The 17,455-nt window shown below is 41.6% G+C and overlaps 1 protein-coding gene across 1 annotated transcript in view; it reads left to right on the top strand.

Moving 5' to 3' along the window:
• Positions 1–17,455, top strand: part of osbp2b (oxysterol binding protein 2b) — a gene marked incomplete at its 3' end in the record, with an annotated part of 66,899 nt that overhangs the window by 519 nt on the left and 48,925 nt on the right. The window contains exon 2 of the mRNA XM_080433566.1: positions 6,902–7,110. Within this exon, the coding sequence (XP_080289692.1) occupies positions 6,902–7,110 (209 nt within the window). The remainder of the gene's footprint in view (positions 1–6,901; positions 7,111–17,455) is intronic.

The following is a 17,455-nucleotide window of genomic DNA, read 5'->3' as shown; positions in this document are numbered from 1 at the left end:
ACATAACAAAGTCTCTACATTTAAATTGGAAGTACAAAAAATAAATAGGCAACAGTAACTTAGCAGCAGTAGCAGGCAGGCTACTAACGTTAGCTCCCTGCTGGCTAGCTTGCTTGCTGCATGTCAGCCAGAATGAGCCACTATGGGGCTGAGCCTGTAGAATCATGTCTGCAGTGCAAAGCAGCTAAAAGTTCACTTGTCTTCTCATTTAGTTGGCTTTTATGTGAATTGCATTGTCCCACTAAAGCAGTGTTTCTCAAACTTTGACATTTTAAGGTCTCCCCTTAACTGTCAGTTACAGACTTGCAAGGGCCAATTTAGACCCCCCTAGAAATATCCACACTTTGAGAACCACTGCACAAAAGACTTATGTGATTCGTTTACAACATCATTAATTGCATTCCATCTGTTCACGAAAGGCAAGGGTGTTCAATTTGAGTCTGGTAACACAATTATCTGTGAGTCATGCTCGCCATCACTATCATTGTGTCTTCACTCTACTAACCACACGGTTGTCACCTGTGTGCTGCCATCGCTTAACACCTGTTGGCTCAGGTGGTTCCAGGGGTCATGTTTCCACAGGCATAGGTAAAGACACACTAACAGGATGGACAATAAGTGGACCATCTTCATAAAGTATGTTAGCTCCCTCAGTGACATCATGCACCCATGTCAGTGTGCCAGGTAGCATTTGACATGAATAAATATAATAAGATAAAATCATAATATTGCTGAATTGTAAGGCTGTGGCATATTGTGATCTAAGGAAGAGTCTATTTTCACAACTTAGAGGGGCAAATAAAGCTTGACCTGTTTTTCGTTTTGTTTTTACACAGCATTTAAAAACTTTGTTGTAAAAATATCCAAATGTATTTCATACCTTTCCTTGGCCACAGCGCTTCTGAAAGTATTAGAAATATAAACGGGAATAATGACTGTGTCATGATAGATTTACTAAGAGTATAGTAGCTTAATACAAAAATAGCTCAATGTACCAATTTACAAATGCACTGGATGACAAGTTTGAGCTATGACATCAATATGAAAGTAATAATGATTTGAAACTAGGTAGAAGATACACATACTGTAGAAAGTGTACATGGCAACAGTTAGTCACCTTGTCCAACCCAGTCTTATTAATTACATGGCTCCCAGCAGAATGTAGGTCTACTCCTTGGAGTTCAACTCTCCTTGCAGATATTCCTGTTCTTAGTACAATGTAACACAGCCTTGGAATTTGGCTGAAGTTATGTTGCACCTTGAAATGCATTGATGCATAACATCTTTGTCAGGCAGAAACCAATCTCCATTATTTCTTTTTTTGATGGTGTTGTGCAAAAGAATAGCTAAAACGTTTATGATGTGAGCTTCTAGATGTATATTTTTGCTATATTTTAAAATGTTTGACTTTTTTTTGAAAGATTTTGTTTAGATGCCCAAAATAGGGACCAAAGTGGTTATGTCTGTCTGTGGGTTTTTATAAATATTGAACTAATGAAAAGTATTAACAAGAGCTTCTGACTAAATAATAACACACATTATTTTTTCCATTTCCTAAGTATGATTTGATTTGGACATAATGAGGTTTGTGCCTGACAGCGACAATATGCCATATATACTATACCAAACCCATTTCACCCCCATGCTGTAGGGTTGCTACTCCAGTCCACACTAGTGCCACACCTTCACACACAAAGGGTCCAGTTGTCCTTTTTCCAGTGAGGGGTTAGTGGAGACGGAGAGTGGGGAGCCAAAATACTACCCTTGTGTGTGCTGATGGTGAAAGGAAAGAACCCTGTTGCCTCTACCCTCTATTAATAGTCCATTATGTTGTAAGGTGTCTGCTGTCCCTGATGTAAAGGTAGCCTGTTGACATCCGAGCACAGAGGCAGTGAAGCGCACAAGTTGCCACAAAGGAGATCCTGACTAAATGTCCCCTCCACTGATGCCTGCCTGGCAGCCTGCTCTGTGTGCCTGGCTTCAAGCTGTGTGTGTGTGCGTGCGTGCGCTCGCGCACTTGTTTGGGCCACATATCTTTGCCTGCTATTGTAACTGAATGTAAGACTGAAACATGGCAACAGTTTCTTTTCTTCTTATTTTAACTTTCCCAATTAAAAGTTCATGTATCTGAATTGTACATGAAGTGATAATAAATTAGTAAAATAAGTCAAATGTGTCTGATAAATGAAATCAATGCACAGTTAAGAAACACACCATTAAACAAACCTAGAACTGTTATCTTGCACAAATTCTAAAGCTTTCAAGGCTTAATCTTTTTATTCTTAGTCTTAGCCAATTCTTCCCTTTTTTCTCTCAATGTATCCATTATGCCAATCCCCTGATTTCCCCACACACTTGTGTAGTTAGTTACTGCTGAACCCTACCCTAAACCTGGTTGGTCTTCTGACTTGTTGGTCCTAGGGACAGTATTGAAACACATGCCTCCTCTTCCTATACACATGGAATTGCCTGACACTTCTTTTCACCTGCCAGTGAGGAGCTTCACTGGGACGACCTATTCGCTACTCCTCAAAGTTCAACAACAGCCCTACTGACAGGTGCCCTGACTAACTGTAGAAGTTCCAAGTATAGCAACAGAGCTCACCCTCCCCGCCTGGCTTCCATCCCAGGAACACAACCAATTGTGTTTGCTGGAACACACGCCCAAGCCGGATGCACCCCTGAGGATTCGAACCCCCCACCACTCCGCAGGAACTTTACCCCTGCGTTACCCGAGTGCCCCCTCAAGTCCTATTCTTTGTATTACTCTTAGTCTTGCTCTTTGCCCCTTTAATATTAATCGCTTAAACCCTATATACAGTACTTTGACCAGAGTCCCCTAGGGACTTAAACATGTTGCGAGCTTGTATATGAGTTATTTTGGCCGAATGTTTACCCCAGAATAGGGAAGCTAGAGGTCATGTGGTTAAGAAACATTCAATGTTTTCATGAATGGATACTCCATTTGCCCAGAGAAGCCTTCATGCTCCATTTATAAAGATTTAATGGTGTCAGCTTAGACAAGCGTATGATGTGGTTGCATGGCTTGACATCACCCAGTTGAACAAAAATCATCATAGAATGTTGCATGTTAATACCCAGTGGACGCCTGTCACATTGCAATCACGAGGATCACAACATGGATCAGTGGAATCCACTGCAATGTGTTGCCTTTGTCAACGGAGAGCAGTCAGTTTGTCCCACAAGACATGAGTCAACAGCAAAGCCCTTAGGATTACCTTTCATTTCTTAGGCCAGTGTTTATGAAAGGAAGCAGTCCAGAATGGGATTTCCAGCTGTTGGCCAAGCAGTCAAAGGGCGATGGCAGACCATAATATGTGATCTGACTTTGCAGAGGACCTGACGCACTCAGCACTTGAGCCAGTTAAAATGTAATAGGTTTTATAGAGATGCAACATTGCACTTTCTCCATTGACTCACTCGCATTTGCTCTGACGCTGCAACTGTGAGCGGGCTGCCTATGTTTTATCACTCGTCAGCCTTATGTCCCAAGACATCCCTCTGTTCCTGTTTTGCATAATAAATCACTAAGATAGGCTCATCTGGTAAATCGTATTAGGATCTGTCACATGGCCCCTTCTCACTGCACTTTCTTTCATTTTTAATTTCTTAATTGACTTCTCCTCCCAGCTTTAATACTCTGAGCACCGCTTAGTCACCTCTTACAGGGAGTCCGACTTGGCGCGTTAGGGAAGATTACGGGGCATTAAAGCCTTGAGTGCAATGGGAGCTGCGATATCAGTGGATCTGGCCTTCTGTTTCATAGCAGAGTAGTTCTGTCATGTTTTCTTCTCAGCCAAGGTCTGAAACAGGATAGTGTCACACTGAGTGCAAAGCTGGGGGCTCAGAAACGTGTGTCACCATGGAGAGTCGGGTTATGGCGCTACTGCTGCTGACACTGTGTTCTTGGGTAAGGGGTGGTTGGGGAGGTGGTTTGGGTGAGTAGTGAGCTAGCCAGGCCAGGGAGTCAGGGACCCAGCTGGAGGGCACGGCCTGCTCAGAGCCTTGTACGCTAGCCTGGCAAATCAACAGAGTGACTTAAGAGCTGCGGAGAGAAGAGAAGAGAAGGGAAGCTATGATCTAATCATGTTAATGGCCTCCTCCTTGGGCTTGGCACCAGATAACTCTCTCTCTCTCTCTGTGTGTGTGTGTGTGTGTGTGTGCGTGTGTACACGCCACGGTTGTGTGCCTGTCAGGGTGGTCAATGTGTTTGTGTGTGTGAAGGTGAGAATAGAAGACTGACATTAGAGAGAATAGGGACTCTTTGGCCACATTCAATATCCAGTTCCAGTCTTTCAGTGGTTCAAGTCGTACTGTCCCTGCCACAGTATCTGCACCTTAGTTACATGTCTCCTGTTTTAATTTCTATCCCTGAGCCTGAGTTATACTTAGTTACGACTTGCAAGCGGGTGTCTCACACCAAAAACATCCGATCTACAAGCTCAAAACACATTGTGCTCTAATGTGTTGTGAGCTTGTAGATCAGCTTTGTTCAGTGCACAACATTGGCATGCAACAAAATTAAGTATAAACCAGGCATAATATGACAGATTCCTGTGTTTCTCTTGCTCTCTTTGTGTTGTATTATTGCAGCCCTGTGTCTCTCATTATTTGCATTCTCATGCTCCTTGTGTGTGTGTACAGTGTATTATCTCCTATGCCAGCCTGTGTGTTCTGTTCTTGTGTGTGTGCTCCAGCCTGTGTCATTTCTTTATTTTTTATTTTTGCATATGTTCATAGGCTGTTGTTCTGTCATTACATGCTCCAGATCGGTGGATTTGTGTTTTATGAGGATGTGTGCACAAGGGAACGACAGGTAAAGCCCTGTAATTCTCTGCCGGCTCAGCACAACATACAGGACCCTCCCCCCCCTCATCTCTTTCTATTTGCCTCAATTCCACTCTCACTCCCTCAGGCCCCCCTGCCACCTACCCTTCTTCCCCAGCGCCTCAATGCTCCTCAGTTCTTATCTCCGTTTTTCCAGCTTTTGCAGTTTCCTTGGCTCTTCTAAATGCCATGGCCTTTGCATGGCCTTGCTTTCCTGCCGGGTGGAGGGGATCTGCATGGATCTCATCTATACACTCGAAAGAGTTGGATGTCTTGGTCAGCGCCAGGTTGCCAAGCCCATGCTATGCTGGGCTAGGCTGCAGACTGGGCTGTTCAGGAGCCCTGCCCTCCCTTTGGCTCCGCATGTCTTCTGCATTGTCCCGACTCCGTTACTATTTTCTGCATAACTTGTCCAGTGCCAGGCTGCCTGGGGAAGAGCTGTGCACTAAAGTGCCTGTATCCGGATCAGCATTTATACCAAGACTTGGCGCATGCTGTTATAGTGGCAGTGAATCCCCCGCCAGGTAGAGCTTAGAGATGAACTCTAACCTCAGCTTGTCACCAGAACCTCTTTAATAAGCCAGTAGGCACCCCTGTCGGTGTCGGTGTCAACTGAGGCCGAGGCTGGTATATGCTGAACACTGTTGAGAGCCTTCTGCTGGTGGCAGAACGGTCTCGGTGAGGATGGATGGATGTCGGGTCCCATTGACACAAAGACAAGAAACACGTGCGCATGTATGCACACTCTCTACTGCATGCTACAGTGGTGTCTGCCTTGAGCTCAGCTTCTTGTAACTTCTTATACTGTACATTTTAACTTTACAGAACGTCAGGGAGCCAGCATGCCAGCATGGAGTGGAAAGGGGATATTGGCAAACTCAAAAAGACCAAAGAGAGTCCCCTAGATGTTATTTTTATAAAAAACTTTAATAAAAAAATAAAGCCAGGTGTTGCATACAGTAACTAATTATCATTATAGTTTTTTTGATCAAAAACAGTGACTGGTATTCTAAAATGGGCTATTGTAAAACTTATGTATGCTATTGGAAAAATTCTGTATGCTAAACTGTGATTTTGAGAAGATTTCTTATGTGCTTTCCTTTTTTACATTTTTGTACAATTTTCGGACAGCTACTGCTGCTGAATTAAAGGAAAACACTGATACATCCAGGACATACATACAGTATATCTTAAGGCACGGACAATATATTGAATCACAAATACATGAATACAAGAACACTTTCTTGCTCTCGACCTCATGCCCTTTTCTCTCCCTCTCTTTCTCTCTTTCCCTCGTACTTGTTCACTCTCACTCCTTTGCTATCCCTCTATCTTACAACCTCTGAGTCTGTGTTCTTTCTTTGTCCCCGCTGTTATTCATTGTTTGGTTTTGCTCACTATGGGCTCTTCGAGTCAGACAATGGCCTTGTTATCTAGACCGTTTGTGTTCCACTGAATGTATAACAGTTGGTTTTCGACTGGTAATGCCATCATTGAATATCCACACTTCTGCACACACACACACACACACACACACACACACACACACACACACACACACACACACACACACACACACACACACACACACACACACACACACACACACACACACACACACACACACACACACACACACACACACACACAGAGAATGGGAACAAGAACAACGTTTGCTCATTAATGAAAGGATGTGCTACAGAGTTTTCTCAGTATGTCTTATGAGATTTCAAAGTGACCAGGTGTTTCTTCTGTTGCATGGCTTTTGGAGTGTTTATTTCTGTAGATCTATGGTAGTTATCTATAACCCCTTGCCTCTCTGCCTCTGCATATTGCCATTGGGAATTCTAATTGTCCTATCCCACCCTCAGCCTTGTCACATCACATTCAGAACTGTACTGCTTTGTAATAAAAAGACTTACAGTAGATTATTCCCTCTCTGCGACAATCAGACAGAGACATTAGGTTTCATGTACTAGGCTAATGTGCTCCACTGTTTCTTGTGTCTGTCTGTCTGTTTGTCCGTCTGTGTCTTCTTGGTGTTCTATTGCAGGACACAGGCAGAGATGGCCCACACATGTCGTGGCACAATCAACCTGGCCACAGCACACATCGACACAGAGGACGCCTGCAACATTGTGTTGAGCAGCGGTGGTCGCACCTACCACTTGAAGGCCAGCACAGAAGTGGAGCGCCAAAGATGGGTCACAGCACTGGAGTTGGCCAAGGCTAAAGCCATCCGCATGATGAATGATCAGTCTGGTAAGAGCAGATGAAGCAATTGTGTACTTTTAACAGAGAACCCAGAGGTTGGACAAAAAAAATGTTTGAGCACCATGAGGTGCAAGAGGTGTAAGAGTGTGATACAGTTCACCCTATTTTTCATATCTTCCTTTCCTCCTCACCCTTCTCCACCCCACCAAAACCATGCACAATAACAACACACATTACAGACAAAAAGATAAAGGGGAAGAGGAAGACCTATCATTATGGTGCAATACAATAATATTAACAATGTAACTAACAGTAAATAGATAGCCAGAAAAAATAAGGTGGAGAATAAAAATAAATAAATGTCCAATTCCAAGCTTTGGGCAAGACCAGAACATAATGTGAGAGGTCTGCCTGTAGACTGCTGCAACAATCACATTTAGGATTGGTATCAGCGTGAATTTCATGCAGTTTCGATTTACTGAAGTGGGCTCTGCACCACCTTTAGCTGGATCAAATAGAATCGAGCACAGGATGATACAAAAATGCACCCTATCTAACGCCACTTCCAACCAGTCCTCTGTTCAATTTCCAGTTACCCCTACCATCTGGATTTTTACTTGGAGACTGTTCAAAGACATGGTGTTTTGATAAACTTCAGATATACAGCTGTAAGCACCCTCTTGAGTAGGATTAGGCTCTCTCATAATGATTGTTGAGGGAGCCTGGGAAAGGAACAAACTTTATGTATGTATGAAGTGACGGACCTGAAGATAAGAGAACAAATGTGAATGTGGCAGACACATTTTAAGCCAGTCTGCTCCAGAGAATAAAGGTCAAGTACAAAATTTAGAGTAATTACCGGTAAGTGGTTATTACTAATAAGCCCAGGCTGAGGAAAACTTAAAATGCAGACAGACAATATCCCTATTTTAAAGTAGACCGCAACAAAGGGTTTGAGGATTGGCAGGAGGGAGATGGCGGTAAAGAGGAACAAACTAGTGCAGACATGGAGGATAAATGGCTTGATTGGGTCTCCAGGCTACACTAGTTAGTCTCAGGATTTTTAACCAGTAAATAAGGTTTTGTATGTTGGCAGCCCAGTAATAGTAATAGTGCATACTAGAGCGTAAAATAGCTTGACTGATTCTAGGAACTTTTCCCCATGAATAAATGTAGTGATTGTCTGATCCGAGTGTGTGAAAATAAGACTTAGGTGGAAGGCATTGAAAAATACATACAGAAACTAAGGTAAGATGTTAATCTTAACACAGTGCACTTTTATTGGGAGTGAAAGTCTGTCTTCATGTTGGCTAGTAAGACAAAGTTGTGTTGCCCTGAAAGGGATGGTAGTTTGCAGGTAATCGTGATACTCACATATTTAAATCCCGGGTTAGACAGAAGAAAAGGAAAATGGAGATCGGAAACATTCATTAACCTGAAAATGCTTAGAAAATCTTTTTAATGTAGATTCAATTGAGGGAAGGAAGACACGAGGTTCGTTATATAAAGCAAAAAATACCATCCTTTATGCTCAAAACCATAGCATGTGAGTAGCAGGGATAATGGTTTCTCTGGCATGTCCCCCTAGATAGTGGAAAGTATAGGAGCTTATAGAGTTGATATTGACACAGACCAAGGCCGGAGAAGCTGGCATAATTAATGAAATAATTCTCACCAAATCCAAATTTCTGTAAAACTGTAAATAGATACCCCCACTCTATATGGTCAAAGTCACTTACTAACTTACTTATTAATCACTAAATCACTCAGTACAGAAACTAACTAAATAAAATGAAAATAAAGACCAAAAAGAATACAAATAAAGGGGTTATTAAGTTAATAGTTCAGCAAGCTGTGAATCTGAAGGATACACCAGAGATACATACCTGTTCTGCATCACAAAACATTTTATAATTCAGGTCAATTACCAATACCACAAATAGAAAAAGAAATCATGAGCCATTTATGTTGCTACCGGTGTGTTACTCAAGATTCTAGGGAAGGTACAGTTAAGGTCCTTGCACACTGGTGCGTCTTTTCGTTGCGTTTTTTTTTTTTTCATTGTTTTTTCAATTTTTTTCATTGTTGTAAAAAAAACGCAACGAAAAGACGCACCAGTGTGCAAGGACCTTTACAGTAGATATTTTATGCACCAGGTCCATAATGACTCTCCACAACTGTTGTTCCTCATTATAAAGTTCTGAGAGGTTAGAGGCGGCTCCCTCCATAGAAATTGTCTCTAGGAATGTTTGCAACCTCATCTTTCAGCTGATTTGCATCCTTCCAGGTTGTTGCGATCAGTCTTTTAGCAGTCATACATCTAGTTGCTATGATCTGTTTGTTATGTTTGGAACAAGATCCCTCCACCGTATAATTCAACAGACACATTACAGGATCACAACGAACATCTTTCCCAGGGATAGTGTGACATTTTCCCAGAAGGCTTTAACTTAAGTAAAAGCCCATACCATGTGATAAAATGTATCTTTATCCTGTTTACAATGGAACATATGTCAGAATCAGATACACCCATCGTATGCAATCTAACAGGAGTGAAATATGTTTAGTGTAGACAATTATAATTGATCATTCTGTTCTTATTAACTTACTTATTTACTTTTTATATGATCATTGTCTGCATAAGGAGACAATGACCTCAGGATGGAAAGAAGAGCTAAAAGTATGGTTGACATCTAAGAGTCTTAGGATACTGGAAAATGAAAGCTGACCCCAGATGCAGCCAATCTGATCCTCAAAAATATTCTGACTTTAAAGCGTATGGCTATCACCTAAGCTCTAACTTCACTTTCTGTGTTGAGCAATGGAATTGCGCAATTATCTGCATTCTGTGGGGTTCTTGTCCTGAGTGACATAGCTGCTTGAGAGGCAGAGATCCACTGACTCGTTAAACAGATCCAATCTGAGCCCAGTGCCTTACTACTTTGCATAGATTTAGTACAATTAATAGCCTCTATAATCTCGCCCTAGGCTGTCCAGTTCACTGCCCACCCTGGTTCAATAATGGGGAACTCTAAATCATTGAGAAAATTAGAGACATCATCAATGGGGATACAAAGCTAGAAAGTTAGCATGCTGAAATAGAAGCTAATGTTCTTGCATTAAGGAAGAAAAAAAGTTTGAAATCTTCTTACACATTCCATCATGGTTGACTGGTAGATGTTTGGTCACCCACGCAGGAGGCCCAGGGTGCGAATCCCAGGTAGCACTTGGTAGCACTCCATGTCAGACCCAAATTCCTTCTGTTACTGTACTGCACAGGGAGGGGTGTGGGGTCGGGTGACAATGATGTTATTATTTTCTAATTCTAGCCATAAGTAAAGATATATATCCTAAACGAAAACCTGAATCATGCATTAAATTATAAATAGCCTACAGTGTTGTCTGTTTCCCGTAGGCCTACGTTACACTAATCACATCGTCATGATTGGAATAAGTTTGGGTTTTAATTTAACCCCCGAGCACGAGCAGTGCTCAGCTGAGTGGAGACGCGCACACTCTGTTGGTTTGCAAAATAAAGGAGTCAGTTGTGCGTCCTCCCGTGGTCCGTGGCCTGCCCGTGACACCACGTTTATGAGAGATAGATAGCCTGGGGCTGTCATCATATAAACGTGGAGTGACTGATTAATGTGTAAACATTAATGGATGAAGGCTGGTGTGTGGTGGGCTGGTTACCTCCTACCACCTATGATTAAGCATCTAACATTGTAAACATGTTATATTGTTTTTAATTGCACGATTTTTATTGCTTGTACACTTGAAAATGTTCCTACCAATTTCATATGACACATTGTCAATGTATGCCTTTACAAATTTTTTTTTTTTAACATGTATTATTTATTAGTTTGATAGCTATACATTTTTGGAGTGAATACATATGTTTAGATGCCTGTCAGATGGTCAGACAATGCTGCTCCGCAGGTCTACGATGGAACAAAGTGGTGTAGACAAATTCTACACGCCCTCAAACCAGACGTGAGATCTGAGCGGGCCGTACGCTCAAGTCAAAGTCCTGATAGATTGATAAATCCTGTCAATTGCGGTGATCTCGGCGTACGCCCATTATTTGGTCTACACCACTTTGAGAAATGAGGGCCAGTATATTTTAAAAGACCATTGGTGCATCCACTCTATAACTAGCATAAGGTAGTGGATGAGACAAAACAGACCACAATAAACGTGTTAAGACAAGCTATATGTGACACCGCAGCAGCAGGGACACTTCAATTCAGTCACTGCCACTGATGTGTGACTGAAGGGGATCAGAGTTCAGCAAATATGAGAACAACAGAGTAAAACACTGTTAGAATAGGACAAGGGGTGGGTGTAGCACTGGACGAGAGGGTGTCTGGTAATCAGAAGGTCACCGGTTTGGTTCGCCGCCCGGCCTGCCTATGTCTAGTCTACATGTCAAAGTGTCTCTGAGCAAGACACTTAAACTGTAACAGCAGTGAATTTCCCACACAGGCTTAATAAAGATCTACAGTAGAAGCCCGAACAACTTGCCTAAATCCAGAATCATAAATAGTTTGTCCCAGTTGATTTTGGGTTAACACCTTGCAGAATAGAATAAATAAAAGAATCATCTGTAAAGGCTCAATATTGTCTGAACATGTCCCACTAACATTTCAAATAAAGACAAATAAACCCTTCTTGATTCTAGATACTAAAAGTGCCAGGATATCAACAGTTTCATGTACAAAGCCATCCAAGCTATACAGACTCGGTGTGACTCGGCTCTGCTGAACAGATCAACTGAGAATTACCAGCCTAAATGTGTCATTGCCTTAGAGCAGGGGTGTCAAACCCGTTTTAGGTCTTGGGCTGGTCTGAGCAAAATGCGACTTAATCCGCATTGCGCTGATTATGTTAATTATGGAGAAGACCTACTTGTGTTGACTGCAAGTGGCAAGTAAAAGAGAAAGTATTCTGGAACAGACTTTTCAGCTATGATATTTTTTTCTGTGTACCATTTCATGTAATTACTCCCATAAGATTAGAGACTGGCTATTTGAAAAATGTCATCTTGAGCCATGTTTAAGCAGTTCAAGAAGAGTATGTTGACGTTGAAGTAAATGTTTCAACTAAATATAACAAAGTGGCATGACTGTCCTTCTTTACCTTAAAAGTCCCTTGTTTATTGTTTATGCATTATGCAAGTCTTGCCAATGGGAATTTGCAATTGTAATTTAAGCAGCCGTAAGGGAGTCAAAGTAAAAAGTTGGTCCCTCATAATCCACGCATTATTAAATTAATTAACTTTTTCCTTGTAGAAATGTCTTTATTTTTATTTGGTGTATAGGGCATAGCAGTGGTGGCCATTTTGTGGTTCCACAAATTGATAGCCCTTTAATGTTTCCGATAGAAATTTCAGAAAATATTTATATTAATTATTTTAAGCCTGGAAAATCATGATCATAAAACATTTGATTCTGTGAGAAAAAAATAATGGAATATTTAATTGTATGATATACTATATTTAATAAATACCCTTTGTTTTGTGGTTTTCAAAAAAAAAATCTTCACAGAATCAAATGTTCCTTTCACTAACTCTGGAAGCCAACTGTTAGTAGCCAATTGGAAAAGAATATGAAAAGTTTGACTGATACATCTTGATAACGTGACTCCAGAGAGAATGTGCACACACATTCCGCCCCCTACGTTCCGACCTGGCGGAGGTAGTTGGCTACAGCCAATGGACTCCAGCATCCCCCTGAGATTTAAAATGCCAAGAGTTTCTCTCTGTCAGATTCCAATCCTAGCCAGGAGAGGGCAGCTCTGTCAGTTCGGTCCAGCTGGAGCACAGACTAGAGAGTAAGGCTAAGGTTACCGTGAGAACCAGATTCCCATTCAGTCTCATCTTGACAACGGAACTCTCTCCTTTCCAAAGGGACTCATTCTTGGGCAGTTGCGATTGGTGGCACTGGTCAAAGGCTGTGGGAAATGTCTCGGAGGGCCTTTCTTTCTTCACGTTTCACCCTGGCACCATCCCAAAGCCTCTCTGCCCCAGTCTCTAGCACACAGGGTATATAGAGACTCAGACAGGCTATATATTCCTCTGGCCTCCATCTGAAAGTCAGCTCACTAAATTTAGAGTGAGTGAGAGAGAGAGAATGTTTCTCAATTTAATCTCACCTCTTTCAGTAATCAGAACTCTGTTAAGCCATCGATCTAACTGCAATGTTTAATTCTCTGTTTGTTTGTGTGTAGGCTTGTTTGCCTGTCTGGGTGCTTTTGCATGTGCATACACCATTGTGTGTCCTCTACTAGACAAGCTGGGCATAGGGCTGTGACTGTATGGAATGTGTTCTTTACTGTGTTGGAAAAGCACCCTGTTGTTTCTGTGGTTTCATATAATTTTAGTGGACTTGGCCCGTCGTTTAAAACACATATTTTCTTAGTAAGTCGTCTGTTTTTCAGTGCGTAAAGTGTGATTGTTTATTTCCTGTTGTAATTTATGTTCATAATCTATGTTTAACTGTAATTTTGTTATTTATTTGCTAAATTATGTACACAATAATGTGTCCATTTCAAAAGGAAATGGGAAGTACAGCTGATAGTTCTAGCTATCAGCTTTAACCCAGCACTGCTGGATATGAATAAGTGTTATTATACAGTAGAGAAAGTATAGAGGAATAATACTATAATTATATTATCATATCAATATGTTTCAATTTGAAGTCCCACTTAACCAGGTTATTTACCTTGCATGGTTGACTTGACTTTACCAGCTGTGAAGTGTAGTAATTTCCAACAGAGCAGCCTAAATGGTATCTGATGGTCTCTCTGCAAAGAGGTATACTTGAGTAAGTGTAACATTTTAAAATCATTTAATGTCAGCTTAGATTAGACGTATTTGATTGTGTGGCGGGTATTCTTTCCCACTGCAAATGAGGCATATTGCCTCATCCAAATTTGCCGGTTGATCCTTGTCTCCTGGCTCAAAGCCAAAATGTGTCCAAATAGCAGACAAAGCATTTGACTGACAGTCATGTCACTGACAGTCATGCGTCAACTGTATGGCCTTTACCCAATACAAAAGTGTGTTTTCTATAAGCACTTGCAATCTATCTAACCGTTTACTTTAATGTCAGCGTGTGATGTGTGTGTTCATAACTCAAATTAACATTATCTTTATGTGTAAGTATTCAAGCTTAGAAATATTTAATAATAATCAGCCACACAAATAAATCCCCCATTTTAATGCCCCCCCCCGCACCACCCCTTCACACTAAGCTAAAATGACTGAAACGTTTAATTAGAATTTAAAGTCAGTGATGATAACTGCAATGATTATTGTGTTTGATGGTAAGCTTATATTTCACATCGCACACCTGATTATCCTTAATCAAGGTCTAAAATGTGATATTGATCTTCATACGGTATACTGGGGCTGTTATCGTTATCGTTTTAGCATAATATTTGACTGTACTACCTGTAATCAATCAATCAATCAATCAATCAATCAATACTACTGCACAATTACCTCTTTCTTTTAAATCTATCTGTGTTCACTCTTTGGACAAACATTGTGACAAACCTTATATAATATATGCAGTACAACTGCTATACTTTATTACCTGAACAAGCCGAGCACGGTTTCATAGTAAGCTCCACTTGGGTGGCTGCGTTCGCAATAATAATGGAAAAGGTAAGGTAATGAGATTTGAGTATTTAGTTGCATAATGTGTGTTTTATATTTATTATTTTTTTAAGTTTTGTTAGTCCCTAACTCAAAATGTTGGTTTGTAACTGCTTGGCTCGTAAGCTATGAGTGTGCGACTACTCTGATCTTTCTAGAGTCTTTTACCGTGGGTTGGACTCAGCACATCAAAAGGACTGGTGTGCGTTGCACTTCTGTGAACCTTGTTTTGGAACTTTTTACCATTGGGGCCAGTCAGCAACCAGTCAACAGTCATCCAGAATGGAATAGTAAGTGACATGCATTTCCCCAGCTCTCTGAGCTCCTGGAGCCCTCTCTGTCTGTGTGGGTGGTGAGGAGACACCAGAGCACAGTCTCACTGGTGGTGAGAGCTCATTACATTACACAGGCAACTGAGGTGCATTTCACTATGCAAGCTCTGTGCGGTTTCTGAATAATAGAATTACCGAACCATAATGGATTGACAGGATTGGACTAATAGCCGAATAGCCGTACATTATCATCACTGTTCACCATCGTATGACCAACCTATCGTATTGCAAGCTTTCAAGCACTTATTGCATTATCACTATACAGTTGCTTACAGTGCTAATGCCATTATGTGAAGTGGGGAAATGTTGATACAGCTCAAGCTGTTGATGCAGATCAAGCTGTTGATACAGTCCTAGCTGCTTCAAAGGAGAAAGAGATTGTGTGTGCGTGTGCGTGTGTGTGTTGGGTGCGTGTGTTGCTTTCTCACCTGATTTAACAGCTTGAAAGGGAGGGTTTCTTAGAGGGTTCACGCTACACTATGGTCTAACGGAACCTGCTATGGCACACTTATTGCCAAGCGTGTGTGTGTATTTGGAATGTTTGGTATGATGTGGTTCAAATGATTAATTAATAATTGCGGTGCAGCCGAATATAATAAATAGACTATTTGACGCTTCCAATATGAACAAGTGGCCTAACTTGACGTCCTCTATCTGGCAGGGCCTTTAGTTTCTATGAATGCCTCTAGTGGAGACCAACAGAGGCTAACCTCAAATTCACAGATAGAACTTGGCTTGTCTGCTCCAGCACTTTGAGAGCATCTCATTTAACCACATGAACCCTAGCGTCCCTATATTCTGGGAATGTCAACGAGGTATACAGGGTTTTAAGTGGTTAACATACAGTACATGGGTGTTGGATAAACATACCTCCTTCCTTCCTTCTTTCCTTCCTTCTTTCACCATGTCCCAGTGGAAAAGAAGGTTGGTTTTTACCTCCTAGACTGTAGATTTACGGAGGGGATTGCAGGGTGATTATCAAAATCGGGCACTGTTTCTGTGGCACTCATATTTCTCATATTTTTTTACCTTATTTGTGGCTTACCGTAGTTTCTCCATCAGTCTCATCCAATAACGCCCCTCTCACTAATCTGTGAAATTATCAGCCCATGATCCTGATCATCCTGATTTATAATGGCTTGTCTTCCTCTGCAAACACATCTCCTCTTGTAAGGAGCCTGTCATTTCAAAGCTGGATATTGTTGGTATCTGTGACTGGCCCATAAGCTGCTGTTTGTGTGCCACCAAGGCAGCAGGTGGCAGTGTTTCCCCTTGTTTCAATACCTCCTCTATTGTGGCGCTTCGTTTTTGGAGAGTTGTCCTGAACAGTTGGATTTGTTCACTGTACATTTTTATCCTTTTTAAAATGTATTTGTTATGCCAATTCCCCCCTCATGTGTATAGTCCTTGTCACTCACTGCCAATCCCTACTGCCCTACTGTTGGTCTGGGAAGCATGTAGACAACCTCATGTCACCTCTGATACACATGGAGTCACCAGCCACTTTTTATCTGACATTGAGTGTCACTGGGAGGGTGTAACGTGTGAAGAGGAACACGCTATTCCTCCCAGTTCCACTCCCTGCTAAACGGGCACCTCGAACCAACCTGTAAGAGTTGCTGGTCAGTGACACTCCCTCATGGTCATGGGGAGTGTGTTTGTTGCAACTACTGCCATTTGCAACTACTGCCATTTTCATAACATACTGTAATACAATATGTTGTCTCTTGTTTAGAGTTGAGGAGCATAAAGAAAATTTATACTTACAGTGCAACCATGTTGATGCATTGCAGCGCCTCTTGCAGCACCATCTACACTACTAACAGGTGAATAAGAGAAATCAAGTTTGAGTTTGAATCCATTCTTCTGAATCACTTTATTCAGCAGTCTTTGCATTTTTTTTCTTCGAATTAATGCAGTGCAAGCAATTAAAAAACATGAAAGTGAGCAGCTGGGTCCAAACAGTCAGTACTGGCTTCGCTGAGTCCAGCTGTGTTCAAAGAGAGACAAGCACACAGCTGGAAGCAGAGCAGTAGGAAGCAGCTCTACTGCACCTGACATCTGACCCACACAGAGTAGAAACAACCACACATTTATCTAAAACACCACACACTAGGGGGTGCCACAAATGCGGAAAGTTGCACCGTCTGTCATAGAAACTGTATTTCCCCCTCAGCTTCACCGTGTCCTGACAGCTGCACTCCACGACTGACCCAGCTCTGGGTAGGCAACCAGGCCTGGCGGAGATCTGCGCTCCAACAAGCGCACTTTTTTAGTTGTATTTTCGGAACACAGTACTTTAAAAACAGTAAATTGGAACTAGAAAAGAATTGTTGAATGCGAAAACGTCTTTATGACCCTATAGGAACATGGAATTGATGTCAGGACTTTGGTAGTCTAG

The sequence above is a fragment of the Gymnoscopelus braueri genome (genome assembly GCF_963280865.1).
Source record: "Gymnoscopelus braueri genome assembly, chromosome: 7".
NCBI lineage: Eukaryota > Metazoa > Chordata > Actinopteri > Myctophiformes > Myctophidae > Gymnoscopelus > Gymnoscopelus braueri.
Note: the sequence above shows the minus strand (reverse complement) of the source record. Positions and strands in the feature narration are given on the sequence as shown.